Here is a 12820-nt window from a genome sequence, read left to right as displayed (position 1 = left end):
TACACATTCTGAAGGCCCAGGGCAGATTAGATTGACCCTGGCAACGCATAGAGACTGAAATCTTATTAGACAAAATATCTTACATCCACATACATGTACTGGAAGCAGTCAAGAGATAATGAAGAGAATAGTCTATTGAGAATAAATTAATACAATTGCATGGAACAAATATTCATATTTAGGTTGTAAATGTAGGTCAGTCTTTCTGATGATGTTTACGCCAGCAGAAAAGGCTTTGCTGGCCCTGACAGCCCACCAATGGTGCTAAGCTAACTAACATTGGCATTTTCATTTGAAGGAAATACTGAAGAATTGTTTTTGTTTTGTTCTTTTAATTTCTGCGATGTTGTGAATGGAATCCTCAAATGCATATTGCAGTCCTTTATGTCCATTTCTCTATAATATTTCTGAAGTAAAATCTGGAAATTATCCTCAGCTACTGTGAAATGCATGTGATTGATAATTTAGTTATTAGAATCTCATAGTACAGGAACAAAAATGAAAAAAGATTACCAGCTCTACTTCTTGTGTGTACTACTTGTCTTGTCCTTTCACACTGAGTATAGTACTGAATGTAAATGTGCAGTATTGAGGTATCTATTCTCTGACTGTGGTGGTCCTACGGTGAACTTACTTCCAGTGGCTGGGCGTGATAGTGTTCCGTCGGCTCTCGGAGTTCCACTGCCTCCTTCATCAGCCGCTTCACCGCTGGATACAAAGGAAACAAAGAAACACCAACACAAAAGTGAGTTGATACACACTTAATGACCCAGTTATAAGATGCAAAGTACTCTGTGTGATGCAGGAGAAACATTTGCTGGCATTAACTTTTGTATCATGATGAAGCCTACCACACAGTCAGGACTACAACAAAAAAACATCGTCATTCCAGGACGGTTGGTTACTCAAGTCCAACAGATCATAACAGCAATGATTATGACGGTTGTGTTGGGGGGGGGGGGGGGTTACTTTATACTGTGGTCTCAGTGTGAGTAAATCTTTTAAGTTGACTAGCTGTCATATTTCTCTTTCAAATGAAAGATTTGTCTTGTCGTTTGTAAGCAGATAGCAATGCAAATGCAATCCTTTCTATTAATATGGATTTACAGAGTTAATCAGTGACACTGAAAAGGGCCTGAAACCTGCTCTGAGATCGCTGAAGAATTAGAGCCGCAGGAGGTCATTTTGATTTTGCACCTTGGTCCAGTATTTTAGTAGCAGGCTTCTTCTACTTTAAGTTTTATCATATATTTTATATTTTTATCTTTTTTTTTTTAATGATGGCCTTTGTTGACCATAGTACAAGGCTTATTTTGATGTTCTGCCTTGGATGGTAATAATGGGCTTTGTATATTTAAGTCACTGAGTCATACTTGCCATCTTCAATTTTTCCATTTCATTTCAATTTATCCTCTTTTTCATAAGGTTTACAGGTATAATACACTAATATTAAACTTATACTGTAGTAGTGGGATGAAGTTAAAAGCAAAGATAATACAATAAATTATTATATTTGGGGCAGTTCAATCATAGCAGTCTTACAGAGAGTTCATGTAATAATAAAAGGTATGGTAATTTAAAAAGTAGACAAGTTGAGCCAAATAGCTCAGGTGCTGAAATAGAGCATCAATATAGGGCTGCATGATTTTGGCCAAAAAAGGGATCCATGTGTGGAAACGACCAACCCAGGACATGCTGGAGGGATTATATCTCTGGGCTGGCCTGGAAACGCCTCAGAACTCCCTGGAGCTGGTGGATGTGGCTGGGGCGAGGGCTGTCTGGGCTACTCTGCTGAGGCTGCGGCCCCTGCAACCCGGATCAGAAGAAGATGGTATGATATGGATCCATGCGGGACAATGTAAGATGAGTGATTCCCCTGCAGTTATATTTGAACTGGGGGATCCGCGCATGAAACCACAGCTTACAATGGTATCACTACTGCAGGCCCATCACAGATTTAAAGGTGCTGTATGTAAGAATTATGTTCCAAGTAATCATAAAATGACCCTGTCACCAGACATTAAGGAATCATGTTCATTTCAATACTGATATCACTGACAGTAGTAGTCCAGCCAGAATATTTGCATTTGAAAAGCTGTCAGCCCCTAAATAATGTTTATGTTGTCATTTTGTGTTTTGGTCTGATGCTCCATCCATTACCTATCTCCCAATCACCATGTCAGTAGCGTTTCAGCATCCAGGTTGCTAGTTCCCACTGAGCTGCAGCTGGAACATTTCTGATCATAAGTCTGAAATTACTAAACTTAAAAGGCCTCTTATTACTCCCATGTACATCGTGACAAAGTTAGAAACAAAACAAGGATATGTATAGGAGATGCTTTTGAAACAGGGAGACGACTGAGAGCGGAGAAGAATTTGAAGACCGACGCTGGCTCTTCCATGGTCTCCCTCGGCTTTCAGTGGCTCTTACCGGGTGGTGAGACTGTGGGCCTGGGCTGCGATGTCTTCTCCCGGGCTGAGCCATGGTGTTTTCCCCCGGGCAGAGCCGCGGTGTCCCAGGAAAAGAGACTGTGGCCCGGGTGAAGAGACTGGGCCCGGTATAAGTACTGGTGTAGGACTCGTTGCTTGCCATGGTAGCTCCTTGTAGTAGACACTCATGCTGGATCTGGCAACCCTTAGTCTGGGAGGAGGAGGAGGGAATACCACGCTTTGCAGTATTTTGAATGTGATTGCAGTACCAGTTTTGGCAACAATCCTACATACAACTCCTTTAGGTCCGTGGTCGTTGCATGGACTCCTGTGAAAGATTGCTCTCACAGATAGCAAGAAGAGTCAACAATAGCCCAGAGGCGCTCGGCCCGGAGGTGCGTAGCTTAGAGGCACATGGCCCAGAGGCACAAGAAAGATGAAATCGATTTAATCATTTCCCTTTTTTTAAAAATTGTTCTAATTAAAAAATCCAATTTCATCCCCAAAGCAAGCACCCCCATGGTACAGCATAGAGCAATCTAACTCAGGCCCTCTCCCCCTTCTGCAATGTTTATCCTCCACAACAACTAAAGAAATGAAAAATCACCCAGATCTTCGAGATATATGGAAAAACATCTTGAGGTTGATAAAGTTTGATCTATACCTAAATGGGTCAGCCAGTATTTGGTTTAAACCCTAGTCAAATATTAATAAAAATGCTTTCATTTGGAAGGAGTGGGTGGAAAGGAATATTTTGGTCCTAGGAAATTTGTTCAACGGACACTCATTGAAAACTTTTAATGACCTAAAACAGGAATATGACTTACCTCAATCTCAGTTTTGGAGATATCTTCAGCTACGCCATACAGTGCAAAAGAATTATGGGTCAGGCTCACAATTACCAAAGTCAGCAGATAAACTACACACAATTCCTAAGATATTTGGAAAAAAGGCCATGAAGCGTCTAAATATTATAAGACGCTTATGGAAGGTGAGAGGGAGGAGGGAATCACAGCTTTGAGACTCTCATGGGAGAGAGACCTGGGGGTATTATATGAAGAACAGGATTGGATTAAGGTGTGTGGCAACTTTAAAATAATGTCGAGGGACCTGAGAGTCAGACTTACTCAATTTAAGATCCTGCATAGGTTTTACTGGACCCCAAGTAGGCTGTACAGACGGGGCTTAAAGGAATCAGATACTTGCTGGAAGTGTGGTATAGATGAAGGTACATTGATGCATTTGCTGTGGCTATGCCCTAAAACTAAACAGTTTTGACTGAAGATTCACAGGTATGTTATTAATGTTATAAAAAGATAATTTATGTTATGCCACAAAGTTATTTATATTAAGAGATCCTGAAGTGCTGTCTGCATTTCCCAAACCACTAAAAGACTGAATACAGACTGTTCTAATAACTGGACGACAAATTATCATGAGGAACTGGAATATATATGGAGAGCCTCCATTCCAGGAGTGGATGATGGAAGTGGGAAAAGTAGCGGTATATGAAAGAATGTCATATAGAATGCAGGACAAGACAGAAAAATATTGTTTGAAAATTGTTTGGAGCAAATACCTGGAATCTTAAGATTTTAAAGACTAAAGAGGATTCACACTGAACAGTCAATGATCACATACCTTATGTATGTATGTGTGTATATTATGATTAAACACTTCTGTGTAGATATTTATAGTGTATGTATATATTATATACGTGGATACTCAAAATTTATGTGTTGTATAAAATATCGATATGAAGATCCCTTCTGGCTACGGATGGGTGGGTAATTTACCAATGCTCTAATGTTAGTATTTGATGTGTGATGATGTGATATGTTTGAAAAAAGGAAATTAAAAATGCAAGTCATCAAAAAAATAAATACAAATCTGATTTGAACTAAAAACCAATTAATCTTTACATCAATAATACTTAAGCCTTACATCAATAAATTAAAAATAGAAATCAAAACAGATTTTACCATGGAAGTGGTAAAATATGACTAATTTTTGGAGCCAGCCTCAAGTGGCTATTTGGGGAACTGCAGGTTTTTAATAATTCCATAATGGCTTTACTATACAGTCATGAAGTTTTCCACTTGTCAAATACATCCAGAACAAAGCCAGTGTCTAAATATCCCATGACTATTTAAGACAATAGTCCATGGGCTAGGAAGGGTCCTCATGCACCCCCCCCCCCCCCCCCCCACAGCTTGACTTCTTTGGTATATTATTATACCTATAGGCCTACTCTATCAGAAAAATGATGTTAACATGAGATTAACTGGTTCACACTATCCATATTTGACCTTTGTAATATCGTTATGTCACGTAAGTATAGATTGGTAAACTAGGGGTAGGGGAAATAAAATTGATTATATTATACATTTCTATACTAAACCTCTAGACTAGTTATATGTCATTTTAAAGCTCTTGAACAACTCTATACAATAACACCAACCAAAATGGGGATATTATCATTGATAAACAGATTTAGGTCAAAAGGTCATGTGTACTCCAGGGAAAGTAAAATTTTCACCTTTCTCATTTCAGAACACTGTTTTGGCAACTGTGGTGGAAAAATTTACTCTTTATATTTTATACTCTTTATATTTTATACTTTTAATATTTTATACTGTTAGTACATCTTCTTTTAATGCTGAGTCATTATTCATTGTGTGATGTTTACCACTCTGTAACACCCCCGACCCAGGAATGGAGTTCTTTCTTGCCTTGAGTTAAAACCCAAACACCTAAATGTCTGAATGTGTAGATAGAGGATGGCGCCTGCACTCCAGATAGGATCCAAGCAAGGTTAGAGTGAAGAGGTCATCATGACCTCTTCACAGAGCAGAGAAGTAGTATGGGGTGGTACGATGTACGTAAGGAATGACATCATAGTTTGAGGGGGTTGGATTTGGTTCTATATAATCTTTAGTTTTCTCTTGTTTAATCAGACTTCACTTACAGAGTTTCTCTGTGACTGACCTCTCAATAAATGCATTTATTTATTTTAACTCTAACTTTCTCTCCTCCTCTTTGTGTGTGGGTTATCAGTTGAACATTTCCACAACAAATTGGCGTTGTCGGCAGGATTCCATGTGTGCTGTCGGGCGGGGAATGGAGGTTGGTGGACTGATCATCCTACGGGCCAAAAAGCGGCTGTAGCCCCGTGGTAAAACGACACTGCAGACGGGGGACCGGCCCTGAGCCCCGCCTGTCTCACCACTGGAATCAGGACTGAGTTCAACGCCACACACGGTGAGAAAGTTACAGTTTGGGGTGTGTGGGGCTTTTACTCTCTGTGTTCCAAACTCACGTCACCGGTGTAACAGTGGTATACAACTCAGGTTTATATAGGGGGGAAAGGGAAAAAAAAGGGGGAAAAAAAAGGATAAAAACAAAAAATAAATAAAATTAAAAAAAAAAAAAATATATATATATATATATATATATATAAACCTGAGTTGGGTTGCTATTGTATGCAAATGCAATAGAGTACAGGCGTTTTTGGGAGATTTTTTCGCCTGCCTTCAACCAAAAAGAAAAATCGTAGAAGGTTGCTACTGTATGTAAATACAGTAGAGTAAAGTTTATAACAAACTTGAAAGCGTTTTAGGTGATTTTTTTCGCTGACAACTGAAAAGAAAAATCAAAGAAGGCTTTTTTAGTATTTTGTTCACCAAGTAAGGAACAAAAAACGCTTAGGAGACGTTCTAAGTGTAAAAATGGGACACCGGCCGGGGCACAGTGACGGGGGTGTGGACAGAGAGGCCCCTATTCCAAAACCCATGGGTAAAAAGAAAAATATGGGGAAATTGTGCTTGAATGTGCTGATTATTGGGTAAACATGGGTATTTTTCCTAAAACGCCAACTTTGAGTGTGCAAAAACTGAATGAGTTAAAGGGAGGCTAAGAGAGAAAAAACAAGGTCAGGGTATTTAAACAATAGGAAATTTGTAACAAATAGTTTGAGATGTGGTTGGAGGAAGCTGAATGAAGCAAAAACAAACTGAGGCATGTGTAACCGTAGATGACACCATCTAGCTGTGTTTTTTCCCTTTTATGCCTAATTTGTTAGAATATTTAAACCACTTCTTTGTATTCATAACTTTATACTTCCCTTGTATTTTTGTGCGACGTCTGTGCTACATCTGTAAGATCTGGTAAATTATGCTGCTGGTTATAAAAACAGATATAAAACAGAGTATACAGATTAAACAGCTATATTTTCGATTGTCAAGGAGCTTGAGCTCCGCCACTTTACCATATACCATATGCCCCCCCTTGTGTTTCTGTGCAGGCAGCAAAGTTGGTGTCCGGGTCTGGACGCCTGCCCACAAAGACGCCATGAGAACCCGCCCCCCTTCCCGGAACACTTAGCCGTAATTCCAGAACCGGTCAAACGTCAACGGGCCCCCAGCAGGCCCCCCAGGTCTGCTGACCCCCGGCCTTCTCCACCGCCGGAGCCGGACTCCACACAACCCGACTCCACCCCCGCTGCTGATGCTGCAGGCTGGGGGGAGGACTGACTTCTGGCACAGCTGCACAAATGCCCATGGTGGAAGTCAGCGGACCAGACGGTCCTGTTGTGGTGTTCAGGGCATGGACATTCACTGAAACATCTACCTGATCCATCCGAGGGACTTTCTGCAATGAACACAGACCCACCGGGTCCGAACTCAGGCGGCTTCTGGCTGCACAGATGACCCCTAGCCTCTGCCGGACGTTTTTTCCCACCTAAGGCTTTCTGTCTGCATGGAGAAACCTGAAACAGGCCTGATGAGACAGTGGAAGATTCCATACCCAGGGCAGGGGTCACTTTCATCAGACACTCCGGATGTAGGTGGGCCTCGAGTGTTCTCCGGTCCGCCCGCCCCCTGACCCGCCCCCCCCGGTCGGGCGGACCGGAGAACACTCGAGGCCCACCTACATCCGGAAAGGGGTGGTCCGACATGTGGAGGGGTGGGCCACCTCTGTGGCCAACCAGGACATGGGAAAAGGGACTGCCCACAGAGAAGGCGGGGCGGAGACAGCCACGTGGAGGGAACGGGGCAGGGGATTGCCTCGCGGCCCTGGAGGGCGGGTCTTCAGACACGAATACCACACCCACTACAGCTTCTGCTGCACTGCCCGAGGGAGGAGGAGGTGACACACATCATACACACACACACACACACACACACGCTTAGCTGTGTACTGACTCCTATCAGAAGCTCCCTGTGGTTGATCTTACTATAAGCAGGTTTAAGTTATTGTTTTTAGTAGATAGTGGAGCTACATACTCTGTGATCAGACATGCAGACTTAACACCTACACCAAAGTTGAGTGGAAAAACTATTATTTCTGTGTCGGCTGGTGGTAAACAGGACAGAGAGAGCTTTTGCTGGCGTGTGTTTCACAGGAATGTACTTTCTAACATTCTTTTTTTACTCTCACCCGTCTGTCCCATTAATTTGTGTGGGCAGGATTTGATGTGCAAATTGGGGGTAAAACTCGAATCGGGTCCAGAGGGGTTAACGATAACTCAACGAAACACAGTTGCGGGCACAGATCTCCACTCACATTGTGTGTACGCACACACAATGGTTAGGTATGCTGCTGGCTTACCAGATTATGTATACCAGTGGAAAGTCTGTTCCCCCCAAATTACAGAAAAATGGGTCGAGCTAAGTGACAGCGGACTTCAGCCTGGCGCTTATGTCTCACCCCCAAATGATTTATAGTGTGCTTCTCATTTCAGTCCTGGAGGCCCTGACCCCATAGATCATGGGTGGATGTTTATAGTATTTTTTCCCATAGTATTTTGTTATTTGTCCTCCAATGTCAAACCTGATCTAAAAAAAAAAAAAGAAAGTCTGGAAATTTGGCTACATATTATTTATATCTGGAGAAATATAGCTTAATTAGGTTGTGTATGGTTTGATGATCATTTATAATCATTCATTGATACTCGTACGTAAATTTTATGTTTTTGCATGATTGATTCGTTTGAATAATCAAAAGGGAGGAAATGTGGTGGAAAAATTTACTCTTTATATTTTATACTCTTTATATTTTATACTTTTAATATTTTATACTGTTAGTACATCTTCTTTTAATGCTGAGTCATTATTCATTGTGTGATGTTTACCACTCTGTAAAACCCCCGACCCAGGAATGGAGTTCTTTCTTGCCTTGAGTTAAAACCCAAACACCTAAGGCTACGTTTACACGGCAACACAAAGATCCAATTCCGCAAAGATTTCTCCTTTGCGTTATAAAATCATTCCGCGTTAAGACGAAGCCGCTATGATAACGATCTGCGTTCACATGAGTCCGCGAGGACGGCTGAATACGCTGTAGTGGCCATGCCAGACCAGTAGCTGGCGATGTAGAGCTGTAGTGAAACAGTGGCGGTAAAACACGCGCCTGCGCACAAACAATTTCCGGTTTAGACAGCCTTTAAATGAGAAGAAGAAGAATAGGCGGACAACACTATTTACAAACAACAATGGCGAGTGGTCGTACAAAGACGCAGGACTTCTTTGTCTGGACAGATGAGCTGAGCACAGTTAGCAGCACGTATGTTGTTCTGAAACCGGCCATTGTTGTTGTGGTTGTTCCTTCTTTTTCTGCAGCTTTATTGTGTCATAGAGGCTGGCAAACCAGCTTGGAGGCGCATTACCGCCACCAACTGGCCTGGAGTGGGTTAACTGGCGGTTCTTGGCTGCGCGCACATGCAGTGACGTCATATTTTACCCCGGAACGCTCCGACTCGCGTTAACACGGAGCTGGAATGCGGAGCGTATCGATAACGTTCCACCCTGGACCCTGGTATCAAAAGTTTCCGGATTCAGGCACTCTAGGCACCGTTTCCATGTTAACAGAAGGCTAATCCGCGATGAAATCTTCCCGGAGTCAACTGAATCCGTCGCCGTGTAAACGGCCCCTAAATGTCTGAATGTGTAGATAGAGGATGGCGCCTGCACTCCAGATAGGATCCAAGCAAGGTTAGAGTGAAGAGGTCATCATGACCTCTTCGCAGAGAAGGAGTAGTATGGGGTGGTACGATGTACGTAAGGAATGACATCATAGTTTGAGGGGGTTGGATTTGGTTCTATATAATCTTTAGTTTTCTCTTGTTTAATCAGACTTCACTTACAGAGTTTCTCTGTGATTGACCTCTCAATAAATGCATTTATTTATTTTAACTCTAACTTTCTCTCCTCCTCTTTGTGTGTGGGTTATCAGTTGAACATTTCCACAACACAACAAAACCTAAATATATCTAACAGGCAATTCCAAATTATCTTAATTGCATGAAAGTTTAATCAAAAATATATTTGCTGGTAATTTGAATATAAAATATACATGTAGATACAGTACATGTCACTGACTTATTAATTACTGTCATTGTCCGACAGATCTTCCTCCTTGGATACACCATTACTGTCACTCTCCTCAGTGTCTGCATCACTCTCTCCATCCTCTTCTGTGTCCATCTTCTCAAGGGTATCAACCAGGTCCTCTGGTAATACAGCCTTTCCTGACCATTTTGGTTGAATCTTCCCATCTTCAACAGTCCATCCATGTCATTGACTGGGTTAGGAATGTCAGGTTTGGCAATACGAGCACACTTCCACATGGCCACTTGGTAGTTAACATGCTTGATGTGCTCAATTAGTGAGCTGTGACATGGTGGAAATGAAGCCAGATCTATCTTCACCGCATTTTTGCAAGCGTCAGGTGTGTCTCACAGCATTCACTTTTTTCACATGTTCATCCCCGTACAATAGGCATGTAAACTCTTCTAACAATGAAGCTTAAATGGTCTGAACTTATATAGCGCATTTTCTACACCTTAATGGTGCCCAAAGCGCTTTACAATTCCTCACATTCACACACTCATACACCAGTAGGCAGCTGCTGCCAGTGTCTTGCCCAAGGACATTTCGACACGTGGACAGTTGGAGCCAGGATTCGAACCGCTGACCCTTCGATCATTGGACGACCCACTCTACCAACTGAGCCACTGTCGTCCCCTTTGATCTAAAGGCACTCGTACCGTCACAGCCTGAAAAGGCATGAAGTCCAAGTAATGCTGTGGTGAACAAGGGGCAGTAGGATTCTGCCATCTTGCTGATATCGGTGCAGCACATAGTGAGTCCCTTCCCTGTTTCGAAGAGAATTTCTAATCCACTCAGTCGACGGGCATAATGAAGGAGGATAAAAAATATATCCGTGTCAGTACTTTTCACCCTTGTTGTAGCATATCCATTTTCTCTAATTCAGTGGTTCTTAACCGGGGTTCAATCGAACCCTAGGGGTTCGGTGAGTCAGTCTCAGGGGTTCGGCGGAGGTCAAGACACACACTTGACTCATTAGTCGGGTGTGTGTGTTGGGCTAGGTCCGTGTATGTAAACAAACGGCTTTGGAGACTCTTTCTCTGACTGACATCCAATATACGCGGTGTATTGTTGTTGCTTATAGCACTACAACACATCCGGAAGTGTTTATAATCTCTTCCACTCGTCTGACGATGAATTATTTTCCACATCGTTGTTATGACTTTTGCTACTTCCTGTTAACCACGGAGGCAGCCATGTGTAGCGTTAGTTTACATTTTCGGTCACCGCACTGGTCAGTTACAATCATGTGACGACCGACACACCGTTGCGGATGGAGAAAGAGAGTGGCACTTGCCAAGGTGAAGTCACGCATTTCTGAACTGGTCTCTCAAAGGCAACAGCAGAAGTCAAACTGATTTGCAGTAAATATTCATTATTATTGTAGCCTGATGGAAATTAGGTGATGGGTGTGTGTTAAAATGTTAAAAATGATAAATAGCATAAATACAATAAGTTCATTATTGGAATACATAAGGTTAAAAATTAAAACCATTTCAGTGTGGTAGTATTAAAAAAGGTCATGTCTTTGTGAAAAGGTATGGAATTTGTTGTGAGTTCATGCACTGTATTGGTTTTGTTCTTTGAACACAGTGATGTTAATGCACGGTTCATTTTGTGCACCAGTAAAACATATACCTGTGTCTTGAATTTGAAAAAAAAATCATATTTTATTTTTTAATAAAGAAGGGTTTGGTGAATGCGCATATGAAACTGGTGGGGTTCAGTACCTACAACAAGGTTAAGAACCACTGCTCTAATTATTATAAAAACCTTATAGGTTTGTGCAATAAAATATTTGGAATTCCCTGTTAGATATATTTAGGTTTTGTTGCCAAAACAGTATTCTGAAATGAGAAAGGTGAAAATTTTACTTCCCCTGGAGTACACATGACCTTTGACCTAAATCTGTTTATCAATGATAATATCCCCATTTTGGTTGGTGTTATTATATAGAGTTGTTCAAGAGCTTTAAGATGACATATAACTAGTCTAGAGGTTCAGTATAGAAATGTTTAATACAATCAATTTTATTTCCCCTACCCCTAGTTTACCAATCTATACTTAGGTGATGTAATGATATTACAAAGGTCAAATACGGATAGTGTGAACCAGTTAATCTCATGTTAACATCATTTTTCTGATAGAGTAGGCCTATAGGTATAATAATATACCAAAGAAGTCAAGATGTGGGGGGGGGTGCATGAGGACCCTTCCTAGCCCATGGAGTACAAGTAGTGCTGCGTATCTAAACTCATGTTCAGGTCCGGACTCAAGTCCAGAGGTTTAGGTTCAGGTCCGGACTTAGAAGTCATAAGACATTTTTTCATTGGAAAAATACTGGTTCCAATCCGAAGTATGTCATGTCAATGTAGGGCTGCACAATTTTGGCAAAAAATAAAATCCCGATTTTTCCTCTAAAAACTCGATTTTTGATTTTGAGTTTTGCGTAAAACTACAAAAGACAACAGAAGTCAGATGTTATTTTCGTTAGCAGCCCGCAATGCAAGCCACTGCTCCCTACCTGAAATCTGTGATGGTATCATGTGATGTGCCCACAGAAGTTTTTTTTTTTTTTCATTATTAAATCTTTATTGAATTAAGTAGAGTATACAAACAATGAATACAACAAGAAAATAACAGAACAAGTTTGCCAGGGGGAATACACTACAATACAATGTCCAAATCAGAGCAAATACTGATGGTTTTTAGAGCCTTTTTGTTTCCAGATTTATCTAACAGCTTTGAAAAAATTTCAACATCTTTCAAAAAAATAAATAATATTTGGTTTTGTGTTACAGAATTTACATTTGTGACTGAAAAATTTAGCAGGTAAGAGAAAGAAATTACTTATAATTTTTTTTTTTTTTTTTTTTCCTTTTTGGGGTATCTGGGCCCACAGAAGTGATACCACTGTAAGACAGGCATCAGTCGTGCGTGCGTGGACCACATAATATGAGTGATCCCCATGCAGTTCTATTTAACTTGGGGGATCCGTGTGT

At 41.2% G+C, this 12820-nt stretch overlaps 1 protein-coding gene across 2 annotated transcripts in view; it reads right to left on the bottom strand.

The window, feature by feature from the left end:
* ube2j1 (ubiquitin-conjugating enzyme E2, J1) overlaps positions 1 to 12820 on the bottom strand; it is a 105021-nt gene that overhangs the window by 66142 nt on the left and 26059 nt on the right. For both annotated transcript variants that reach the window (XM_030127811.1, XM_030127812.1), the window contains one exon: positions 635 to 708. In XM_030127811.1, the coding sequence (XP_029983671.1) occupies positions 635 to 708 (74 nt within the window). The remainder of the gene's footprint in view (positions 1 to 634; positions 709 to 12820) is intronic.

This window comes from Sphaeramia orbicularis, chromosome 24 (genome assembly GCF_902148855.1).
Source record: "Sphaeramia orbicularis chromosome 24, fSphaOr1.1, whole genome shotgun sequence".
Classification (NCBI taxonomy): Eukaryota; Metazoa; Chordata; class Actinopteri; order Kurtiformes; family Apogonidae; genus Sphaeramia; species Sphaeramia orbicularis.
Note: the sequence above shows the minus strand (reverse complement) of the source record. Positions and strands in the feature narration are given on the sequence as shown.